Below are 23,308 nucleotides of genomic sequence, written 5' to 3'. Positions count from 1 at the left end.
AGGAGGTAGGGAGAACTGAATCTCTGTGAGTTCAAAACCAACTTGATACAGATAGTGAGACTCTGTTTTAGAAAAAAGAAGAAGAAAATACACAAACCAAATATGCCTTATACAAGTGAACACTGTTTCAGGAAATATTGCTTACTAAGAATGATACACAAAATTTCTTATTCTGTTCTATTTCATAAAAAAACCCAAACATGCTAACTGTGATGTCATTGTCCACTAAATGACTATGACCAGTTTGATGCTGAGGTTTGTCTGGATCATTCGTAAATCTCTGTTACAAGCAATGAGTTCCTATATACTCACTGTGACTATTTCTGAGAGCCAACCTCCCGATTGTGTAATTCCCATACTTAGACTTCTGATAAAAATATAGGCAGTTATCCTGGAAAGTTAAATTCCAATCCTGAATCTGTCGTCATCACGACGTACAAACTTTGGGCAAGTCCCTACATTTCTTCGGATCTCAGTTTCCCCCTTCAGTAACCTAATGATCTCTACATGCTTGGAGTCTGGCAACATCGAAGCAGACGCCCCACCCCCTGACTCAGCGGCCGCCGGACTTCTCACCAAGCCCTTCTCCCCCTTTTCCGCTTGTCCTCAAGCCTCGGAAGCAAGTAACCGGAGGAGAAGGGAACAGGCAGGTCCAGGCAGGAGGGCCCAAGGCTGGGAGGGGCCGAGATGAGCCGGCCCCCTAATAGGAAATGAGGTAGATAGAAGTAACACTTTAAAAGCTTGACTCCTTCTTCCTCCACGCATTCCCTGATCTCTTTCCATCCTCAGCTCAGCTCCCGCCCCTCCGGGACAGCCTCTCTTCTCTTTCCTAATCTGCTGCCTGCCCCGGCCCAGGTGGGACACAGAACTTCTGCTCCAGGATGTTGACGAACTTGCTGTCCCTGCTGCTGCTATTGCTGCCTGGCTGCGCCTTTTGCGACCAGGAAGATGGTGAGTTAGGGATGCAGCTCCTGCCTGGGTTTGTGCTGGGGATTTGGTGTATTTGAGAACTTAGACAAGATTGTAGCACAACAAAGCGCGCTGCATGAATGTCTACAGTTGCTAGGATCTCTCTACCGTGCACGGTGGGTCCTGGGCATCGCTTTATGTTTCAAAGGCAGGCGAGGAAGTCGTTAATTCACTGGACAGGACTTGGGAAGGCTGGTAGAAGCGACTGGTAGAGAAGGTGAGAAGATGTGGGGGAGCAGAGTGTCAGTCTGGGAGCGATAGGAAGAGAATCAGTGAGGAGCTGAGATGCAGAGAAAACGCTCGGAGAATTGAGACAAGTTTGGTGGGGGTTACATGGACAGGTAGGAAAGCTACACATGGGGGTGTAGCTGGTGAGGTGGGCCAGGGGAGGGAGAAGAGTCCAGGGCCAGAAGAATCCGGCTGCTGGAAGTTCTTAAACAGAAAAAGTCGCCGGCCCCTCCCCCTGTCCCTATAGCTTCAGTCTCCCCCTCGGAGGAGCTACTAACTAGCAGTATTCAGAATGCTTACTGTATTCAATACACACATCGACTCATCTATCCACCGCGGTGAGCAATGCTATCACACTCATCTTCCAGAGGGGAAAACAGAACAGTTCAGGACGGCTGCTAGGGGTACTCATACCAGCATCTCCACACTTGCAAACACAGAAAGAACTTCTCAAATGCAACACAGGGGTGGCGGTGATTTACAAAGTCATTTAGCCATTCCTCTGCCACCAATATTGCCCAGGCCCCTTTCGGGCTATCGAAGGCAGAGATGACCAGACCCAGGAGGAGTCCCGTGTGTTTGGGCACTAACACTAGGAATCCCATGAAATCTATGCTGATGCAACACGCTCTGCCCAGACCCAAGTGAAAAAGAGGGAAGCCGGCAACATTGGGAAAGGCAAGGAGAAGGCAATGGAGCTGCGACAAGAAACACAGGTAGAAATTTGTCAGGCAGAACAAGGGCAGCAGAGCTATCCTGACAAGCTCTGCACACAGTGGCCAAAAGTCGGCACGAGGAACTCCAAGCCATTTAATAAAACTCAACACTGAAATCGGCCAGAAAATGCAGCTGGGGCCAGTTCCCTTGCCATGGATCCCAAACTGGGACCAGACTTTAAGATCTGTCCTGTGGACGGGTGATGGGTGTTCTATGCAGGAAGCAATGACTTCAGACAGGGGCCGGGAGGCTGCAGCTGCCAGTAGTCAAACCTTGGCTTGCTTCTCCATCTTAGCCTCAGATTCCCAAACACATGGGTTAATAATAGTAGCTACCATGTTAAGGCATTAGGAGGAAGGCATACATAAGTTAATGATGTGTATAAAACAGCGCCCAGGGTATAACAAGCACCTGATGGATATTAGCTATTATTATTTGGGACAGGTAGGGCATGTCACTAAAGGGCTTTAAAGGGCTTTGGGTCAGGAAGAGATCCAGTAAGAAGGGAGGAAACTGAGCCCAGTGTGGTGGTACATACATGCTTTAATCCCAGCACAGGGAGGCAGAGACAGGTGGATCCCTGAGCTGGAGGCTAGCTCGATCTAAAAAAAACCAGCCCCAGGATAGCCCAGGCTACCCAGAGAAATCCTGTCTCGAAAAACAAAACAAAAGGATGAAATTGAGAAATTAGTCTCTGTGGTACCCGAGCCTAGATGAGAGGCCCAGGAGAGAGGGACCTGGGACTAGAACTGGGATTTCTTTCATAGGCCAGAGTGTGGTAGGCTGGACATGTGAGGGAGGAGGCAAAGGCACAGAGGGATGCCTTCTCCAACTGAGGCCCTCAGTTTCCTCATCTGTAAAGCGAAGATAATAATCCCCGTCCTCTCCTAGCAAGGTTATTGTGAGCATCAAATAGGAGGGCAGGTGGGAGAGCGCTTTATAGGATTGAGAAATGGGCGGCAGGCCTCTGGGTAAGGGGTTATTATCTCTGCTGTCAGCCACCCCTTCCCTCGCTGGCGGTCCTGACGCTGTGCTGACTCTTCCCCCAGGCTCCCAAGGCCTGCATATGCTCCAGATCTCCTACTTCCGAGACCCCGAACACGTGAGACATCAGGGCAACGCCTCTCTGGGGGAACTCCTGACACACACACTGGAAGGCCCAGCCAACAATGTCACCATCCTCCAGCTGCAACCCTGGGAGGATCCCGAGAGCTGGGCTGAAACAGAGAAGAGGCTGCAGCTCTACCTGTCTCAATTCCACGCCTTGGTGCAGCTGGTGTATCGCGAGCGCAAGAGCAGCGTAGTCTGTGAGTGGGGGTGCTGGGTAGAGGGTGGTGCGAGCCCTGGAGGGTGAGAGGGTCTGAGGGGGCTTGTGGTGGAGCGCGGGTGGTAAGGCTAAGGTTCTAGGGAGCCGGGTTTGTGAATGGGAGGGGAGGTGGGCGTGGTCTTTGGGTGGGGCTTCTCTGAAGAGCCCCGACCCTTGGAAATGGTTCTGTGGGGCCAGGAGAAGAGCAAAGGTCCTAACCCTAAGAAACCTCTATCCGGTAGATATAGGTAGACAGACAGACAGACACAGTCTATCAGGTTCTCCTCTGGCCTGTGTAACCTATCAGAGCAGACTTTCTGGGGGACCCTGTCTCTGATCCTCTCTGACCCCCAGAGTTTCACTGAAGATGCCGCCAACTCCTCTCACAGTGGGCTGTACTTTTCTTCATACAGCCTGAAGCACTTTGCCCTCAGCCTCCAGCCACCTCTTGTCGTTGGTGCTGATGGTCTCTACCCACAGCTTCCTCACAGCCCCAAAGCCTCTCAGAGACTCAATGGCTTGTCTGGGAAACCACCACTTCCCTTCTCCGTTCCTTTTTCTCGGGGTCTCGCTTTTTCTTCGTGGCTCCCGGTTTCTCTTTAGACAGGCTCCAACAATCTAATCCGAGCACTTTCCTTGTGTCCTCAAACCCACAATCCCTTCTTTCTTCCATGTTCCCTTTGCCCCGGGTGAACATTCCCCGCGCCTGGCACCTTCTCAAGCAAGCACACAACTGACCCTCCCCCCTCTCAATAGTTCCTCTCACAGTCACTTGCTCCTTGGGCTGCGAGCTGCCCGAGGAGAGCTCTGAAGCCCGCGTCTTCTTCGATGTGGCCGTGAATGGGAACTCCTTTGTAAGTTTCCAGCCAAAATCCGCCCTGTGGGTGGCAAGCTCCAAGGAGTCCTCCGAAGCAATCACCTTCACCCTGAAGCAGCTTAATGCCTACAATCGAACTCGGTACGAACTGCAGGAATTTCTTCAGGACACATGTGTGCGATTTGTGGAGAACCATATCAACACACAAAACATGAAAGGTATGAGGGGGTTGGGCCCGCCCTGCCTGTGTGTTGGGGGAGGGGGCAACTTCCAGGCAAGTGGATGGGATGGACATGGGAGATCCCTGGTGCAGGGTAAGGAGGGGGTTGGAGACTGGGAGAGGGTCCACGCGCATAGCTGAGGTCACTGGGTGACTTCCTTTTGAAGTATGGACGTCTTGGGGTTCAACTCAAATTCTGAAGTTTTGAGAATATTCTCTTAAACTCAGTCTCTGCCCGTTCTGCAGGAAGCCAAACAGGCCGCTCTTACACTTCGCTTGTCCTGGGCATCCTGGTGGGCTGTTTCATAATTGCTGGTGTGGCCGTGGGCATCTTCCTGTGCACAGGTGGACGGCGCTGCTGATCACTGTCCAGTCCCCTCGGAGAAAGAGGTGGACTGATGGGGGGCTGGTAAGGAAAGGTCACATCTCATATGAAGCCAAACAGACTCCCCCAGTGGGCCACCGCATCTCAGGAGGTTTAGAGCAACAACTCCCCTTTTCTCCTACATCTGCCGACCGGGAGTTTGAGGAAGGGACATAAGGAGGGCTTGAAGACAAAGCAACCTGTTTGCGAAGGACTTGAGAGTGTGCATGCTTTGTTTTAAGTGGTCTGAGAAGGGGTGCCTATCTGAGGAAATCAGATGATAGACTTGGGGTATCTGTGACCGCCCTGCAAAGGCAAATTCACTGTAGGCAGACCAAACATCTAAATAAATAAAATGAGGTGCCTGTAACCACATTTAATGTGTCCAGGTGTGTCCAACTTGGGAAGGGACACTGGTTTGAAAGAACCAGGGAAATGTCACAATTGTAAGACCAAACAATATAGAAGAATCAGTTAATAGCTAATTAAATATTAGACTTCTTATTTATGTAAAAGGTGTAATTATTTCCTCTATTTTATTAAAACTTCTGAAAAAAACAATCTATATCCTTTGTCCTACTTCCTCACCTGTCAATCACTCGGTAACCAGTAGTGTGGGCCCCCCTATGAAGTAGTCAGAGATCACCATAACTATCACCATCGTGATCATCCTCCATAATGTGTACTTCATTTGACTCTGTGAGCTGGAAACGCTCTTTTTACCGTTCCTTTTGTAATTTGTGAAACTATTCTGGAACTCTTTTCAACCCCTTTGCCTCCGTTCACTTTGGAGATGTTGTCTTCCTTCCATTTTTTTTTTTTTTAAATCATGAATTGGCTTCCAGAGCTTCAAATATCTATTCCTTGTGGTTTCTGTGGAGCAACAAGCATGTGTTTGGAGCTGGAGAGATGACTCAGCAGTTAAGAGAGCTTCCTGCTTTCACAGAGAACCAGAGTTGGGTTCCCAGCACTCAGGATAGCAGGAGTTCACTCACAGCTGTGGGAACTCTAGTGCCTTCTGCTGACTTCTGGAGCAGTGCACGCACACGCGCGCGCACACACACACACACACACACACACACTCTGAATGTATTTATTTATTTATTTATTTATTTATTTGAGACAAGGTTTCTCTGTATAGTTTTGGAATCTATTCTGGAACTCACTCTGTAGACCAGGCTACAAAGAGATCCTCCTGAGTGCTGGATTAAGGGAGTGCACCACCACCACCACTCAGCTTTAAGAACATTTTAAAATCAGATTTCTGTTTTAAATCTTGGAGCCAGGAGAAGATTTAGCTTCTCCAAATCTTTCTTCCTTAAAGGGATAACAAGCTACACAAGAAGGGGGTGACAACACCTACCTCCAGCAGACACTATGGGTACTGGTAAACTAATACAAATGCGATAACACATGCATGGTTCATGAATACAGCAATGGCTACCACTCCAAACCCCACATTTGCATTCATTTTCCCCCAGGGGACCAACCTAGGGGAGGACAGGACTTGTGATTGCATTCATATCCACAAGACACACAGAGAGAGAATTTAAAATAAATCCTTAAAAAGAAGAATGGCCGAAGGGCTTTGCTGGGAGTGGACGCTCACAGCTTTAACCCCAGCCTTTAGCGGGTCCCCACTGCTTCACTGTTAGCTCAAGACCAGCCTGCTCTGCAGAGCAAGTCCCAGGCCAGCCACAGCTGAGTAGTGATACCCTATCTCAGGGATGAAAAAATGGAGCGAAGAATTTGAGCTGTCGTTTCTCAAAAAAATGTACACACACCCACACCCCAGTGGCTAATAAGCTCATGAAAAAGCACTCGACATCATGACTGATTGAGGAAAGGCCAACCAAATCCATGTAATGTAACTTGCTACAATTTTAAAGTAGATACGTTGGTAAGAATGTGGAAAGGTTGGAGACCACACACCTGCCTAATCATAACAGAAAATATTACAGCCAACTTTAAATTTTTGTTTGGGGACCAGGAGAGGGTGTGTACACCTTTGATCCTAGCAAAGGCAGGAGGATCCCTGTGAGTTTGAGGCCAGCCTGATCTACATACCGAGATCCAGGGCATTCAGATTACATAGACAATTCTTCTAAAAGGTATATGACCGGGCTACATAGTAAGACTCTGTCTCAGAAAAAAAAGGTTAAATATACACTTATTAAATGACTCAACAACTTCATTCTTTGTATTTATCCCAAAGAATTGAAAAAATATGTCTACATGAACAGTTACAAATAAACGTCATAGTATGAACAACAGTTCATATTTGCTATAAGATAAAAACAATACAGACTACTGCTGCTATATCTTGTTATGGAATGTGCCAAGAATCATAAGTTGTAGATGTAATAAGATTATTTTGAGTGTGTCTTAATTCATTTTCTGATGTTATAACAAAATCTCTAAGGCTGGGTAATTTGTAAGGAAAAGTGGTTTACTTAGCTCACAGTTCTGGGGGCTGGAAGTTCCAAAATCCAGCAGCCTCATCAACATGTACATTCTCAGTTAAGGCTGGTCCTTCTGACTGCACCATGGCATGGTAGACGGCAGCCCATGGCAGGAGTGTGTACCAAAGAGATCTCCCAGAGACAGAGAGCAAGAGACAGGGAAGGACTCTTTTCTAGAACAGCTGCTCTCATGGAAACTAACCCACGCCTGAACAGCCTAACTCACTCCATGAGACTGGTATGAGTCCCTTCCCATCGACGTCATAACCAGGTCACCTCCCACTACAGCCCCACCTATTAAAAAAGCTTCCATTATCTTTGAATACCATGGAGGTAGAAACTAAGTTTTGACATGAATATTGGCGAATGGTTGCAGAAGGGTTCTTAGAGCTCTGGTGTCCGTATCCAGAAGCTGGAGGTAGAGGATCAGAAACCTGGATGAGTCACTGCCACTGCGGCAGCTCGGGAAGAAGGCTTGGTTCCTCACTTCCTTGAGAAGAGTGACTGGGAACTCAGCTGACACTCCCCAGCAGCTCTCATGGCTGTGTGACCGTGGTGCAGTCACAACTGCTCTGTGGGAAGGAGCCTGTGGTTTCTAAGACATGGTCAGTTCCAACAGCCAGGATTCTAGCTCTGAACTCCTGACGGCTGACCTTTGGGCAGATTCTTAAAGGTCCTTGATGTTCCTCCATCATCAGAGAATGACCTCAGGATGTTTGCCTTAGGTCTGAGCCCTGGCAGTCAAACTACTGGAAGCCCAATTGGCGTTTACATGAGAAATAAACAAATCTGGAGCACATTTAAACAAGTGACTCCCAAGAGTATTCCGAAGTCTCCTTCTGGGTGGCCAGACCCGTAGTCCCCTCTTAACATTAAACTTGAGTGTCTCCGTTATATACATCTGCCAGGTAACCTATGATCTAGGCACCTGTAGCCCATTCTTTTTATTCTTTATCCTCTCTTTTTTAAAGACACGTGTCTTAGAGTTTCTACTGTTGTGAGGAGACACTATGCTCACCCCAACTCTTAGAAAGGAAAACCATTTAATGGGGTGGTTTACATTTTCAGAGTTTAGTCCTTTTATCATCAGGGAGGCATCCAGGAAGACATGGCGCTAGAGAAGGAGCCGAGAGTCCTGCATCTTGACTCCCAGGCAACAGGAAGTGGTCTGAGACACTGAGTGTGGCTTGGATATATGTGAGACCTCAAAGCCCACTTCCACAGTGACACACTTCCTCCAACAAAGCCACACCTACTCCAATGAAACTACACCTACTCCAACAAAGCCACACCTACTCCAACGAAGTCACACCTCCCAATAGTGCCATTTCATATATGCTTGTGGGGGCCAATGACATTTAAACTACCACCACAGGGTTTCACTGTGTAGCTTAGACTGGCCTGTCACTTGCTCTGTAGACTACACTGGTCTCAAACTCACAGACCCACCTGCCTCTGCCTCCTGAGTGCTGGGACTCAAGGTGTGCGCCACCACACCAAGCGTGTATCCCAGCTTTCCAGTTTATTGCGTTAATGTTGGTGTCTATGTTATGCTAAGCATCCTGCTAACCACTGGTGGAGAAGGTAGAAATGGGTAAAACAGGATCCCCATGGAGGCGCTCCTAATCTAGAGGGAGAAGTACACAAAGCAACAACAAAGATGCAAAGCGATTTTAGCCGTCTTCCCCGGAGAAAGAATCCCAGGAAGCCACACAGGCCATGGACCTCACCAGGGTTTGAAGAGAATCTATTTCCACAAGGAAAGAGGGGAAGCTATTGCGCTCCTCTTAGGCTCATATCTCTGCTCATCTCTGTCCAGCACAAGAAAAGTGTTCATTCAGTACACATTTGTCAAATAGTGAGTAGATTCTGAGCTGATGTAATAGCACCAAGGAAGAGAGAACAGGAGGGCTAGGGAGATGGCACAGTGAGTACACACCTGCTATGCAAGCGTGAGGGCCTGAGTTCGAATCCTCAGGACCCATATAAAGCTAAGCACAATAGCATGCATCTGGGATTCCAGTGCCCCTGCAGGGAAATGGGGGTATGGAGAAAGGAGGGTTTTCAGAAACTTGTGGGCCAGCTAGCCTGGTGTGCACAGCAGCAAGAACAACAACAATAGAAACCAAAACAAACAAACAAACAAGCAAATCAGACAGTGTCTCACTCATGAAAGACCAGAACCAACACCAGGGATAGGTTCTCTGGACTCCATCTAGCACTATGGCACCAATATTCAGAGATACGCACATCATACACACAGGAGGAGGGGGAGGGGGAGGAGGAGGGGGAGGGCAGTGCCCCCCTCAGCGGCAATGTCTAGCGTGGCTGCAGTGGTACAGAGCACAGTGGGAAGAGAACAAGACTAAGAGCGTTGCTGGCTACACTAGATTCCACAGGTGACAGCTAACAACCCCCCCCCCCCACACTTCTAGGCAGCACTATGTTTGTCTGCAGCCATAGCACCTGGGAGAGCGCCAGAGAGTTAGACAATAAATGCTGGGTGACGGAATGAACTGGAAACTTTTGGGGAAAAAAAAAATCATTCTTCTCAATCAATAGTGTCCCTCACTTATTCTACTTTATTTGAGACAGCATCTCACAACATATCCCTGGCTGTCCTGAAAAATCACAGTGTAGCCCAGGCTGGCCTCAAACTCACAGACATCCGCCTGTCTCTGCCCCTTGAGTGCTGGGATTAAAGGTGTGCGCCACCACACCTGGCTAATTCCTCACCTGTATATATAATCTTATGATCATAGAGACACTTTTATCTCAGTTTCTCTCAACATTTGTTGATACATCCAACAAGTTTGTGCGGCTCAAGGACCGTCTTGTCCTCATTCCCGGAAGTTACTGTCATTCTCGGTTCCCAGCAGGTGTCCTCATATCCAGTGTCAAGAAATCAAAACTCGACTTTCCTGAGTCTCTTCTTGCTTGACTGACACTATTGTGAGTCCGCCAACGCCAGCCCTGCCAGGAGTAGCTTCGCTCTTCCCTACCCTCGCTATGCTCAGGAATTCTACATGGCCCCCAAATAGATGAAATTTGCTGATGGGGGGCAGGCATTTTACCTCATGGAAACCTGAGAAGGAGGTCCTCACATTCCACACAGCACAGATTCTTATCACATCTGTGAAACAACACTTCTGGTTTGGTTGTGATTGTCGTTGTTTTATTTGACAAGGTCTCACTTTGTAACGTTGGCTAGACCAGGTTGGACTCAAACCTGAACTGACAGAAATCCACCTGCTTCTGCCTCTCGGGTACCAGGACACTGCTGCCTCCCTCTGCAGCTCTCTTCCCCATAGCTACTGACTTTTATTTTCCCTTTCACAACTTTGTTACCCTTTCCAAGAAACACAAAACCCTCTCTTTCCTCATCTCTCATTTTTCAATATGTACATTCCTTTCTGCAAAACAAAAGTTCTACATTATTTTTGTTTCTTAATTTCCTTAAATCTGTCTCTCGCTGTCTTGTTTCAGGCTCTTGTGAGTGAGTCAGTTTGGGGATTTCACATGACCTGGAGCACTCCAGAGATCGGACAGTGGGGGTAGGGGGGAAAAAGAATGAAAAGTTAAAATTTAATGTCGTTTTCTGACAGAGCAATTCAGTAATACAACTGGTTGCTTTGCATGATTAAACGTAGGCAAACACTTCAAGTTCTGACCTCTGGAAACACATCCCCACATATTTCTAGAGACAACCATCCATCTTCCAAATCTGTTAGAGACTTAACAGCCTACAGCCCTGCAAGGGCTCTTTACTGACTGTGGCATTTATTAAAAACCTATTTATGGAAGACGGGTGTGGTGGCACATGCCTTTAATCCCAGGACTCACTCAGAAGGCAAAGTCCATCTTGGTCTATTTAACAAGTTGCAGGCCAGCAGGGCTATATAATGAGATCCTGTCTCAAAAAAGAAAGAAAAAGAGATATCCTTTTTATTTTAAGAATGTGATATTTTACTTGATAGATTTTGGTTCTGAAGAAAAATAAGCATGTCTTTTTTAAAAGATGTATTTTTTTCTATTAATAATCAATACAGTTTTTTTTTCAACACAGGGTTTCTCTGTGTAACAGCTCTGACTGTCCTGAAACTTGCTCTGTAGACCAGGTTGGCCTTGAACTCACAGAGGTCTGCCTGCCTCTGCCTCCCAAGTGCTGAGATTAAAGGCATGCACCACCACTGCCTTGCTTCAATACTTTTTTCAAAGAATAGAAATGAAAAAATTAAGGAGGAAATTTAAAAATTCCTAAAACCAAGTGAAAAATGAAAGAATAACTTAGTTGAACCTTTGGGGCGCTGCTAGGATGACTCTCAGAGAAGTACCTAAAGCTATGAGTGGGTGCTGACGTCAAAGGGCTGAGGGGATCTGGAGGAAACTATATGGTGATCCTAAAGGCTCCGAGAATCAAAAGTGAGTCAAACCCAAGAGCAGGAGACGGCAAGAAACAATAAAGATTAGGGTGAAATTTATTAAATAAAAGAGCAATCACAGAATTAATCAAGTAAAGAAAAATGAAATCAGGACATTTGCAGGAAAATGGAAGAAATGTAAATCATTATGTTAAGTGAAATAAACCAGATTCAAAATTACAAACACTTCCTGGTTCTCCCATATGTGGAACCTAGATCTCAGTGTGTGTGTGTGTGTGTGTGATGTGTTCCGGCCGGGGGTGGGGAGGGAAAGAGCTAAAACTGGGACCATAACAGCAGAGGGAGACTGGATGGCTCAGTGGTTAAGAGCATTGGTTCTCTCAGAGGCCTGGTTCCCAGCATAGCCACCGTGACTGACAGCTGTCTCGAACTCCTGTTCCAGAGAATCACACATCCTCTTCTGGCCTCCACAGGCACTGCAGACACACAGACAAAACACCCATGCGCGTAAAATAAAGATAAGAAAAAAATGTGTTTAAAAGAGAGGAGGGCAGAAATGAGAGAGCAATGGAATACATTGGCTTGGAAGCAGAAGGGAGGGGCAATTGGAAAAAGGAAGGGGATGGGGAGGAGGGCAAGGGAAGGCAGTGGGGAAGAGAAACAAATCAGAACAGAATAGAATGACCCAGAGTGTAGATGGTGCCGTCGTCAAGCCCACTGCTGTATGTGCCAACTTCAAAAGTTATTTTTAAAAGGGGACCAAAATCTCCATTATGTCAAGTGAAAGAAGCCAAGTCTCCAATGTCACACTGTCATTCCCTGACAGGCTAGGGGAGGTAGAGTTAGGAAGACCAGGGTGTGGCCAGGGCATGAGGTGAGAGGAAGGCGTGGGCTCAAATGCTAGTGGATGTTTTTGGAGAGTGATCTCTTCTACATTTTTACTGGGGTGGCTACATGGTCCTAATGCATTTGTCAGTAATGCGCTGTATTTCCCAAACACAGACTTCCGCTTGATATAATAACGGGCTGTCCCCTCATATCGCGAGGAAGCAACCTCTCCAGGGGGCTGCGGGTGGGGGAATTATTTTTTTAGTATAATTTTAGGACTGCCTTCATCACTGTTAGCTAGCTCTTTCCTCACCTCCCACAGGACCTGAAATTTCATCTGCTGACATTTTTTCCCGTCTGCTCTGGTTACCCCTTTTCTCTGGGGATGGTCCGGCTCCTGCTCCACTGGGAATGATGAGAAAAGACGCTTTGCCACGAACGCTTCACTCAGGATGTCAGGCTAACTGGTAGTCGTCGGGGTGGTGGTCAGCAGGCCTCTGAGCGGACCGGATCGAGCACAGGGAGGCGTGATGGGAGAAAGGGGAAAGGCAGACAAACCTATAGAATGGCGCGGGACAGGAGATGTTCAACGGGTGGAGGCTGCCGCAGAAGGGCGCCAGCGATGCTCAACCGGGAGGAACTTGTGACAAGAACACACTGGATTGACCTCACAGCTTGGCTTCAGGCTTGCTCTGGGCGTAGGCCAGTCTCCTACTGAGCTTTAATTTTCCACTCTTGCTAATCTGTCCAGTCCCTGTTCACAGCGGGCTCCGTCTTCTAGCCCACGTCCTCTCCTAGCTGATGCTGCGGACACTGTCATCTGCTTGTACCGCTCGGCATCCCCTTTATACTGTGCATCTCAACTGATCCAAGGGAAGGAGAATTATTCTTCCTTTCCGGAGGAGTAAAGAAGCCCAGGAAGGTTACACGATTTGTCTAAGGTCACCCTTTGAAGACTTGGCCAGAATACCTTTCATTGCTTATGTTCTGCTGCCCCCTACTGAAATTATCTCATAAACACCAAATTAACAAGCAACAGTTCTACAGTGGGTTTCTATTTATTCAACAAGTATTCAATGATAATCTACCACTGTGTGCTAGGAACAATTCAGAAAAGGTCTGCACCCATGGAAAAGATGGAATCATGCAAATGATTAATTAGTTACAGTTATATGAACTGTGTGGAGTACGAAGTGAAGGGCATAGAATAGGATGTGTAGCTTAGTGAAAAAGTTCAGGAATCTTGCATGAAGTGGATTTCATAGGAACAAATCATTGGCTGGCAACGGGAGAGGCTAAAGAGTTATTAAGGGTGCTGCACAGGGCTCAGGGATGAACAGGGGAAATAGAATACTGTCACTAAGTTGACCGTGCTTAGCAGGAGCTAAGCCCAGTGAGAACAGGAGCTTGGCTTTGTGGCAGCTTGGAAATTCCAGGAGAAAGGAAAGCATAGCACCGAGTGAGCGGCTGGGCTGAGCAGATCCATGCTGTCGACTGAGATCTACATGAGAATTAGCGGGAGCAGCAGAACTTGGGAGCTGTCGGGTGTGCAGAGAGAGAGCAGATGGTATGTGAAATGGTGGCAATGGGTGGACAGGGACTAGGAAGGGGATTGTCGGCACCCGAGAAATCTCTGCATTTACATCGAAGAGCTGGAATCTGGAAGAGAGTCAGAGGGAGGACACAGAGAGCCCAGGAGGAACATGTGATAAACAGTTTTAATAAAAATGTGGGACAGGCCAGACGGCTCAGCAGCCGAAGGTGCTTGCTGCCAAACCTGAGGACCCGAGTTCAACTCACGTGGTGGGGGGAGAGGACTGACTCCCACAAGTTGTCCTATGACCTCCACATCCATGCTATGGTATGTACACATGCATAATTAAATAATTCACCTTTTTGAAGTGTGTAAGAGCCAGCTTGGGTGGAAAAAGCTCAAGATCAGCTTACCAAAGCAAGTCACCATGAAGTTCTTTCTTCACAGGCATGTAATGTGCCATGTGGAGAAAGGTGGTGGCTTTGAAGTGGCACTCAAGGATCTGGGCTGGCATCGTGAGCTTGTGGGCTCTGCACTCACATGGGGCCCCACCCTGTTTAAATGGTCTGCTTTGACCATCTTGAAATTCTTAGCATTCGAACTCACTTTGCAGTCAATGACCACCTTCCAGGTCTTCCTGCCTCCCCCTCCCAAATGCTGGGATTACATGACAAGGTATGTTTGCACAGGGGACTCCAAGTTCTCATTTTGCACTGGGCCCTGTAAGCCATGTACCAGGCCCTGAAAGAAGCAAATGCAAGGCAGGGACCCGGGCATGATGACACTTGCCTGTGACGGAGAACTGCAAGTTTGAGGTTCTGTCTCAAAAACAAAACAAACAAACAAAAAAAACATATGCTATTTGTGTTTTTCTTAATTAATTGAAAATATATGTTTAAGTGAGATAATCAAAGACTAATCTGGGCTAATTGAAACCCTATTTCAAAAAAAAAAAGAAGAAAAAAAGAGGGAGGGAGGAAGGAATTCACAAACTAAGGACACACAACAGTTGACAGTGGATTTAGAGAGATGGCTCAGTGGTTAAGAGCACAGGCAGCTCTTCCACAGGACCCTAGTTTGAGTCCCAGTACTCACATGGAGGCTTCCAGCCATCTTTAATTCAAGTTCCATAGGATTTGATGCCCTCCTCTGGCCCCCTCGCGCACTGCACATATGTGGTCATATACGTAAAATGAAGGCATATAAAATAGAAATAAATCAATCTTTTTGTTCAGTTGACAGTGGAAGCTCTCCCTGTCGCCCTGTTCTCTAGCTCTCTGACAGGACACCATTACAGCCGTCACTTCCAGGCGCTCCTTTCCATGTCTTATAAACAAACAAGCCCAGAAACTTCCGTGTCTTCCCACTAGTGTGCACTGCAGTGTGGTACACCTAGGATTCTGCGCTTTGGTTTTCTTCCATTCAGTATTACACCTCGGGAGCCATAAGTAGAAGTTGCGGGTCTATACTGCCTGCACCCAGGAAGCTGAGGCAGGAGGATAAAACAGTCAAGTCTGTTCCGAGAAGCTGCTAGAATTTGCTTACTATTTCTGTGATAGAAATCACGACTTAGAGCCACGCGGGGAGGAAAGAGCTTATGTGGCTTGTAGTTCTGATCACAGTCAATCCTGAAGGGAGGCCAGGGCAGGAACTCAAGTTAGGGACCGAGAGGCAGAAACTGAAGCAGAGGTGCTGCTGACTGGCTCACCCCTCGTGGCTGCTCAGTCTGCTTTATTGTGCCGCCCAGGACCACCAGCCCAGGGATGGCACTGCCCCAGTTAATCAGCCCTCCCACACCCATCACTAATCAAGAAAACGCACTCTGGGCTTGCCTACAGGCCAATCTGATAAGGCATTTTCTCCCATCCAGATGTGGACCAACCCTGCTTAACTTCTAAGGTCACACAACTGTTCAGGGTGGCATGACTGTACACTGGAGATGCTTTTTTTAAAAAAAAATATTGATTTTTATTGAGCTCTACATTTTTCTCTGCTCCCCTCCCTGTCTCTCCCTTCTCCCCCCCCCAACACTTCTCCAAGGTCTCCATGCTCCCAATTTACTCAGGAGATCTTGTCTTTTTCTACTTTCTACTTCCCATGTAGATTAGATCTATGTAAGTCTCTCTTAGTGTCCTCATTGTTGTCTAAGTTCTCTGGGATTGTGATTTGTAGGCTGGCTTTCTTTGGTTTATGTTTAAAAACCACCTATGAGCGAGTACATGTGATAATTGTCTTTCTGTGTCTGGGTTACCTCACTCAAAATAATGTTTTCTAGCTCCATTCATTTTTCTGCAAAATTCAAGTTGTCGTTATTTTTTTCTGCTGTGTAATACTCCATTGCATAAATGCACCACATTTTCCTTATCCATTCTTCGGTTGAGGGGCATTTAAGTTGTTTTGACTTTGACAAACAAAGTTGCTATGAACATAGTTGAGCACATGTCCTTGTGGCATGATTAAGCCTCCTTTGGATATATACCCAAAAATGGTATTACTGGGTCTTGAGGAAGGTTGTTTCCTAATTTTCTGAGAAATCACCACACTGACATCCAAAGGGGTTTTATCAGCTTGCATTCCCACCAGCAATGCAGAAGTGTTCCCTATTTCCCACAACCTCTCCAGCATAGGTTGTCATCAGTGTTTTTGATCTTGGCCTTGATCTTACAGGTGTAAGATGGAATCTCAGAGTTGTTTTGATTTGCATTTCTCTGATGACTAAGGATGTTGAACATTTCCTTAAGTGTCTTTCAGCCATTTTAGATTCCTCTGTTGAGAGTTCTCTGTTTAGGTCTGTACTCCATTTTTTTTTATTGGATTATGTGTTCTTCTGGTGACCAATTTCTTGAGTTCTTTGTATATTTTGGAGATTAGATCTCTGTCTGATGTGGGGTTAGTGAAGATCTTTTCCCATTCTGTAGGCTGTTATTTTGTCTTGTTAACTGTGTCCTTTGCTTTACAGAAGCTTTTCAGTTTCAGGAGGTCCCATGTATTAATTGTTTCTCCCAGTGTCTGTGCTGTTGGGGTTATATTTAGGAAGTGGTTCCCTGTGCCAATGCGTTCAAGTGTACTTCCCACTTTCTCTTCTATAAGGTTCAGTGTGGCTGGCTTTATGTTGAGATCTTTGATCCATTTGGACTTGAGTTTTGTGCATGGTAATAGATATGGATCTATTTTCATTCTTCTACATGTTGATATCCAGTTATGCCAACACCACTTGTTAAACATGTTTTCTTTTTTCCATTTGATATTTTTTGCTTCCTTGTCAAAAATCAGGTGTTTGAAGATGTGTGGATTGATATCCAGGTCTTCTATTTGGTTCCATTGGTCCTCCTGTCTATTCTTATGCCAATACCAGGCTGTTTTCAGTACTGTAGCTCTGTAGTAGAGTTTGAAGTCAGGAACTGTGATGCCTCCAGAAGTTCTTTTATTATACAGGATTGTTTTAGCTATCCTGGGGTTTTTGCTTTTCCATATGTAGTTGAGTACCATTCTCTCAAGGTCTGTGAAGAATTTTGCTGGGATTTTGCTGGGCATTGCGTTGAATCTGTGGATTGCTTTTGGTAAGATTGCCTGGAGATGCTTTCTTAACTTAGGTTTCCATTTCCCAGAGGACTGCAGCTTGTGTCTGGATAATGAAAACCAACCAATAAGCTAAGTAGTGAGACCTTGCTTTAAAAAAGTTCTAATGCTACATTTTTTGAAATAATTTTCTAATTAACGAAGTACTTTCTCATTTTAAGATGGGCACATACATAGTGCCCATTGTGGGTGCTCTTTCTTATTGATGGTTTTCAGGGGAAAACAGCAGCAGGGGTCACCTTCAAACCAGCTGAGTCTAGATCTGCAGAGGTGAGGGGCAGAGGCGGGGGCTCTTCTAGACCCTGGATAGCTAAGCCTTTCCTTCCCCCATGCCTTTATCCTCTGTGGTTTGTCAATCAAAAGTTCAGTCTTTCGTGGCTCACAATTTTTAGACACATGGTCTGATTAGTGTGTGTTACATGGAAATTAGTTTTTCAGTTTTATCTGTTTATACATCCTCATCTCAAAGATGACTTCCTTTTGGTAAGTTTCCTTGAGATCCTGGATTTCCTCCGAGAATGACCTCCGAGGCCTCGGAGGGTCTGGAGGACGATGTCCTGAGTTGTAATTCTTTGTCCCCTCTGATGTGTGCTTGGTCTCTGCCCTTTCTTCTGAAAACTGTCTCACTCGCCCTGCTTCCTTTCAGTGAGCAGCAGTGTCCCTGACTTAGGGGTCACAGCCTGTGCCCCATCAAGCCAGATTTGGCTACCCATTCTCAGTAAGCCAATTTTATAAAGTCAAATTGATAGTGGAACACAGAGAAGGGGAGCAGTGCTCAATATGGGAAGATCTGAGCAGCTGCAGGGTCTCTAAGGCCCTCTTCTCAGGGTGGCCACATTAAGTCACCCCCCCTCCCCACTATCAATGGCTTATTGAGGACAGTCTTGCTGGGACACAGGCTGTGACCCTAAGCCTGGTAACACCTGTTTATACTGTTTATAGAATTTTGGAAGTACTAATGAGCAAACAGAGGAGCAGGGTTAAGAGCATACCCTCTGGTGTCAGATATTTGGCTTCTGCTGCCCTCTGTTTTCTAGATATGATTGGGTAAGGCACTCCCCTCTTGCCCTCTCCTTAGGATCCAGCACGCAGCGGAGCTGTAAGGGCGGAATGACACATACGGATAAATCACCTCACACCTAACATGCTGCGCCCTCTTCAGCTTGTAGCTGCTACTGCAGGAATTCAAGGGAAGGATGAGGAAGGTGAAGAAGGTTTGTTGAGCTGGACCAGCATTGGACTAATCTTCATTTGTTTCATTCAGAGCCCTGGGGAGAGCTTCACTTTTGTGGCTGGAGAGATGGCTCAGCAGTTAGGAGCACGGGCTGCTCTTGCAGAGGATCTGAGTCCAGTTCCCAGCACCCACATCAGGTGGCACACAGCTGTCTGTAACTCGAGTTCCACATGATCTGAGGACCTCTTCTGGCCTTTATGGGCTCTAAGCATGTGCATGGTGCATATACATACATGGAGGCAAAACACTCATATATATGAAATAAAGTCAATAAACCTTTCTCAATAAAATACCTCAATTGTTTCTCTCATCACTTCCCTTCCTCCCTCCCAGCTCCCTCTTTTTTTTCCTCACTTTGGCTGCTCCTTTTTTAGTATCTCTTGCTGGTTCCTCTCTGTTTTCCTAATTTCTTCTTTTTAGGGGGTGCCGGGAACTGAACCTGGGTCCTCCAGAAGAGCAGCCAGTGCTCCATTGCTGAACCTTCTCTCCAGTCCCTGTTTTAATAATTTCAAATAACAGTTGCTTTAGGAGGCGTTCACTATAACTTTTCCCCTCTGCGTGTTCTTATTCTCTAAGACATTTCTTCTGGTCCCTTGGCTTAAAATATTTTTATTTTGAGACTCTCCAAGCCCACACTCCACTCGACTTGCCTCCTGAACCGATGCCTATGAAGAAGGAGGCCCTGAGCCTTGTCCACTTGAGTATTTAATAGCGGTCTCACTTCACATGCCCTAGACGGGGCTCTTGATATTTCTACTCGAGCAGTTCAAGGGATCTTCTTTGTGTCGAACAATGGCCGCTGCATTGCAGTTGCTTGGGCCAGTTCTCTGTAACGCGACTCTTCTACTTCAAAGCCAAAGCTTTGTCAACTCCGCTTTCAGAATCCTCCAAGAGCCGGGTTCCATTTCACTGTTTCCACAAGGATCCTGATCCAAGACCTCGGCATTTTGTGCCTGGATTGCTGCGGTAGCCAGCTCACTGGGCTTTCTGTTTATGGCCTTCCCTGCTATTCTCTAAAGACCAGTGGTTCTGCTAAGACCTAAGCCATAAGTTGTCTCCTCAATTCTCAGAAACTTCCAGTGGAGCAGTCACCTTCCACCTCCACCACTCTGGCCTCTACATCGTCCCTTAAACCTGCCTGCCATTTTCTCACCTTAGAACATGTCCACCTGCCGTCCCCTCTCCCTGAACCAGTTCTCCAGGCTTCATCCCTTTGCTCTTTCAGAACTTCACACATGTGCATACATGCATGTGCACACACAAAACCCTCATTATCTTTTTGGGTTTTTTTTTTGTTTTGGTTTGGTTTTGGGTTTTTTGGTGGTTTTTTTTTCTTTTGGCTTTTCCAGGCAGGGTTTCTCTGTAGCTTTGGAGCCTGTCCTGGAACTAGCTCTTGTAGACCAGGCTGGCCTTGAACTCACAGAGATCCGCCTGCCTCTGCCTCCTGAGTGCTGGGACTAAAGGCATGAGCCACCACCGCCCAACTCCCTCATTATCTAGAGAGAACAAAGGTTTTCTCTAGTCACCCTACCCACAATTCCACAAAAGGCACAACACATACACAAACCTCAAATTTCAGGTTCTGACCCCCTGATTTTCTCAACAGTTACTACTATATAAATACCTACTTTGATGATTTTACTCCTTGTATGTCACCCGATTTTAATATAAGTTTTTCGAAAACTGAGAGATTTTTGTTTGGTTTTCATTTTTATTGCACTTTTAGAAGTGTGCATGCATGTGTCATAATATGTGTGTAGAGGTCAGAGGACAACTCAGTTCTCGCTTTTCACCATGGAGTTCCCAGGAATCAAACTCAGACTTGTCAGCCTTGGCAGCACCTTTTGCCCACTGAGCCATCTTGCTGTCCCCAGAGCAGAGCTTCATCTGGTTTGTTTATGGCTGTACTGCAAGAGCATTCAGTACAAAGTTGGTATTTAATAAATATTCAATGAACTAAGAAAATACTTTTTAACTTATGTCTCTTTTCTGTTTAGAACTCTCTGACAATTCCCAAAACAGAGTTCTTAAACCCATTGGTCTCAAGAACCCTTTATACCCACAAAAAAGCATTGAAGACCCTAACAAGTTTTTGTTATCTGGAATGTGTGTGTGTGTGTGTGTGTGTGTGTGTGTGTGTGTGTGTGTGTGTGTGTGATTTAAGATGATACTATGGGGCTCTGAGCTAATTCAGCAGTGGAACATTCACCTAACCTATGAGGCCCTGGACCTCTAGGTCTCTAGCACCACAAAAAATCAGTATCTAAATAAGCAATCATAACCACAAGTCTATAAACACAAACAAACTCTGTAATAATTTCCTAAATAAAACATAGTGAGAGGACTGGCATTATTTACACTTTTAAAAATCTGTTGGAAAATCGAGCTAACTGTATTTCCATGCCTGCCCCCGTATTGAATTTACAATGACAAGCTAAGAAGCTTCTAGAAAAGTACACAGCACTCTCATGAGAGACTGAGAATCCAAACATTCATGTACAGCTGTGCCTTTGTGCTTCCCCTCCTCGCCTACATGGCAAGTTCCTGCTGGTCACTCACGCCAGGCTCTCCTCCTGCCACCTTTAGACAGTTCATTTCCTCCCTCTCCTCTGTTCTCTTCACTCTCAAGACAAACACTGTGCTAGTCACTTGCTGTCTGTCTCTTCCTCCAGACAGGCCCACACCCAAATACTCTTCATTTTTCCCAGTTCCTCCTGCAGAGTCTGGGAGTCGAATTCTGTGTAGGAAATGCATGTTAAATGAAGACGTGAGAGGGAGAGAAGGAGAAGAGGGGTCTTGTAAACGAATCCCACTCGCTCGTTTTCCGGCCACCCAGACCCAATAATCACACAGAAACTATACTAATTACAACACTGTTTGCCCAATAGCTTAGGCGTATTCCTAGCTATCTCTTATGTCTTAAATTAAGCCATTTCTATTCATCTGTGTATCTCCACGAGGCTGTGGCCTACCAGTAAGGTTCCAGCGTCTGTCTCCTTCAGCAGCTACATGGTGTCTCCCTGACTCCACCTGCTTTCTCTCTATATCTCTGTTCAGATTTTCTGCTTGGCTTTACTGTGCTAAGCCATTAGCCAAAACCACTTTATTCATTAGCCAATAAAAACAACACATATACAGTAGGACATTCCACAGCAGGGTCTCAACCTGTAGTAACAGAAAACAATATTTCTGCTTAAGAATGCAGATTTCAGAGTATCAAATATGATGTGATCAAGAGCATTACACATACAAAATCTTATAATAAATAAAATCATACCTTGTACAATAAGTACACACTAAGTTGATTATTTTTAAAGGTTACATTGGGCATGGTAGCCCATGCCTTTCATCTTAGCACTTAGGAGGCAGAGGCAGGCAGATCTCTGTGAGTTCAAGACCAGACTGATCTACATAATGAGTTCCAGGTCATGCAGATATACATAGAAAGACCAAGTCTAAAAAAAATTATCATTCAGGGGATATGGCTCAGTTGGTAGAATACTTGCCTAACAAGCACAAAGTCCTGGGTTCAATCCCTAGCACTATCTAAACCTGATATGGGAGTGCGCACCTGTAATCCTAGTACTCTGAGGAAATGAAGATCATCCTAACTACATAGCGAAATTGAGGCCAGACTGGGCTACACGTGACCCTGGCTCAAGGAAAAAAAAAATCAACCATTTCAAAATTTTCCCCAACACTTAGTCAGTTGACCACACTGATCATAAAGTGAATCTGAACCATTATGTGGTCTCTTATTTATAAAGTATAGGTGACAGGCAGGCGGGGGAGGAGGGTTGCGGCGGACATGACACCAGTCTCATTTTACAAAGAAGGAACACAAGGTTCAGGAGATGGAGTGACTAGCCCTAAGGCACACTGAAATCAGCCACCTGGCTGGGGCTTGAATCCAGGCATCAGGCTTGAAATGAAGTACCTTTTCTTTATCCTCTATCTGTCTGGGTTGTGAGAGCCTGAGAAGTCAAGCGTTCCAATGAATACGTAAGCGATTACTCCAGAGTCTTCTGAGCCAGCTCTGGCTTGTGTACAGTCTGCGCAATAGCTCTACCTTGCTCTTGCTAATGAGACCATCTTAGGGACCCATCATATGCATCCATTTGCTATTTTTTTCTAATTTAAGACTTATTCTACTTTAAATCATTTGTCTGTTCCTATGTGCACAAGAGTACAGGTGCCCACAGAAGCCAGGGGACCTGAAGTTATAGGCAGTTGTGAGCTACCCAGCGGGAATGCTGGAAGCCAAGCCCTGGTCCCCTGTAAGAGCAGCACAGGCGCCTTTAGCCGCTGAGCCATCTCTCCAGCCTGCATCCATTTATTCCCGTTTGGCTTCTTTACCCACCGTCATCCCCACCCTCCACCCCTTCATCATGGCAGAACATTCAGTTTGGGATCATCAGTAGCAGCAGCTCATGGGCATTTGGCCTTAAACAAAGGAAGTCGGCCCCTTTCCTTCCCTGGGTGTTTCATTTTCTGCTGGAACACAGTCCTCCCAAACCTTCCCAACATGAGCAATTCACTATCTTCCTTCAGTGTTTTTGCAACGCTTTGGTTTCCTCTCTGCCATAACTTACATAACCTTGTTTTTTTTTTCTTTCTATCTCCTCCCTAGATTGTAAGTTGCTATTCACCAGTCTTCAACCTCCTTGC

The 23,308-nt window shown here is 46.2% G+C and overlaps 1 protein-coding gene across 1 annotated transcript; it reads left to right on the top strand.

The window, feature by feature from the left end:
• The first annotated feature begins 705 nt into the window (after window positions 1–705).
• Window positions 706–5,182, top strand: Procr (protein C receptor). Its single transcript, XM_085697166.2, has 4 exons — window positions 706–951; window positions 2,964–3,221; window positions 3,977–4,255; window positions 4,504–5,182. Exons 1-4 carry the CDS (start codon window positions 882–884, stop codon window positions 4,617–4,619), a joined length of 723 nt encoding a protein of 240 aa, XP_085553292.1. The 5' UTR covers window positions 706–881; the 3' UTR covers window positions 4,620–5,182.
• Window positions 5,183–23,308: the final 18,126 nt, after the last annotated feature.

Source organism: Myodes glareolus, chromosome 10, assembly GCF_982192425.1.
Source record: "Myodes glareolus chromosome 10, mMyoGla1.1, whole genome shotgun sequence".
NCBI classification, from domain to species: Eukaryota; Metazoa; Chordata; class Mammalia; order Rodentia; family Cricetidae; genus Myodes; species Myodes glareolus.
Note: the sequence above shows the minus strand (reverse complement) of the source record. Positions and strands in the feature narration are given on the sequence as shown.

What these genes read in the sequence shown, in the direction of transcription:
- Procr (XM_085697166.2), top strand. Translation starts at nt 882, where the DNA reads ATGTTGACGAACTTGCTGTCCCTGCTGCTGCTATTGCTGCCTGGCTGC. An exon ending in CTTTTGCGACCAGGAAGATG is followed by an intron (nt 952 to 2,963) that starts GTGAGTTAGGGA and finishes CTCTTCCCCCAG; the next exon opens with GCTCCCAAGGCCTGCATATG. An exon ending in GCGCAAGAGCAGCGTAGTCT is followed by an intron (nt 3,222 to 3,976) that starts GTGAGTGGGGGT and finishes CCCTCTCAATAG; the next exon opens with TTCCTCTCACAGTCACTTGC.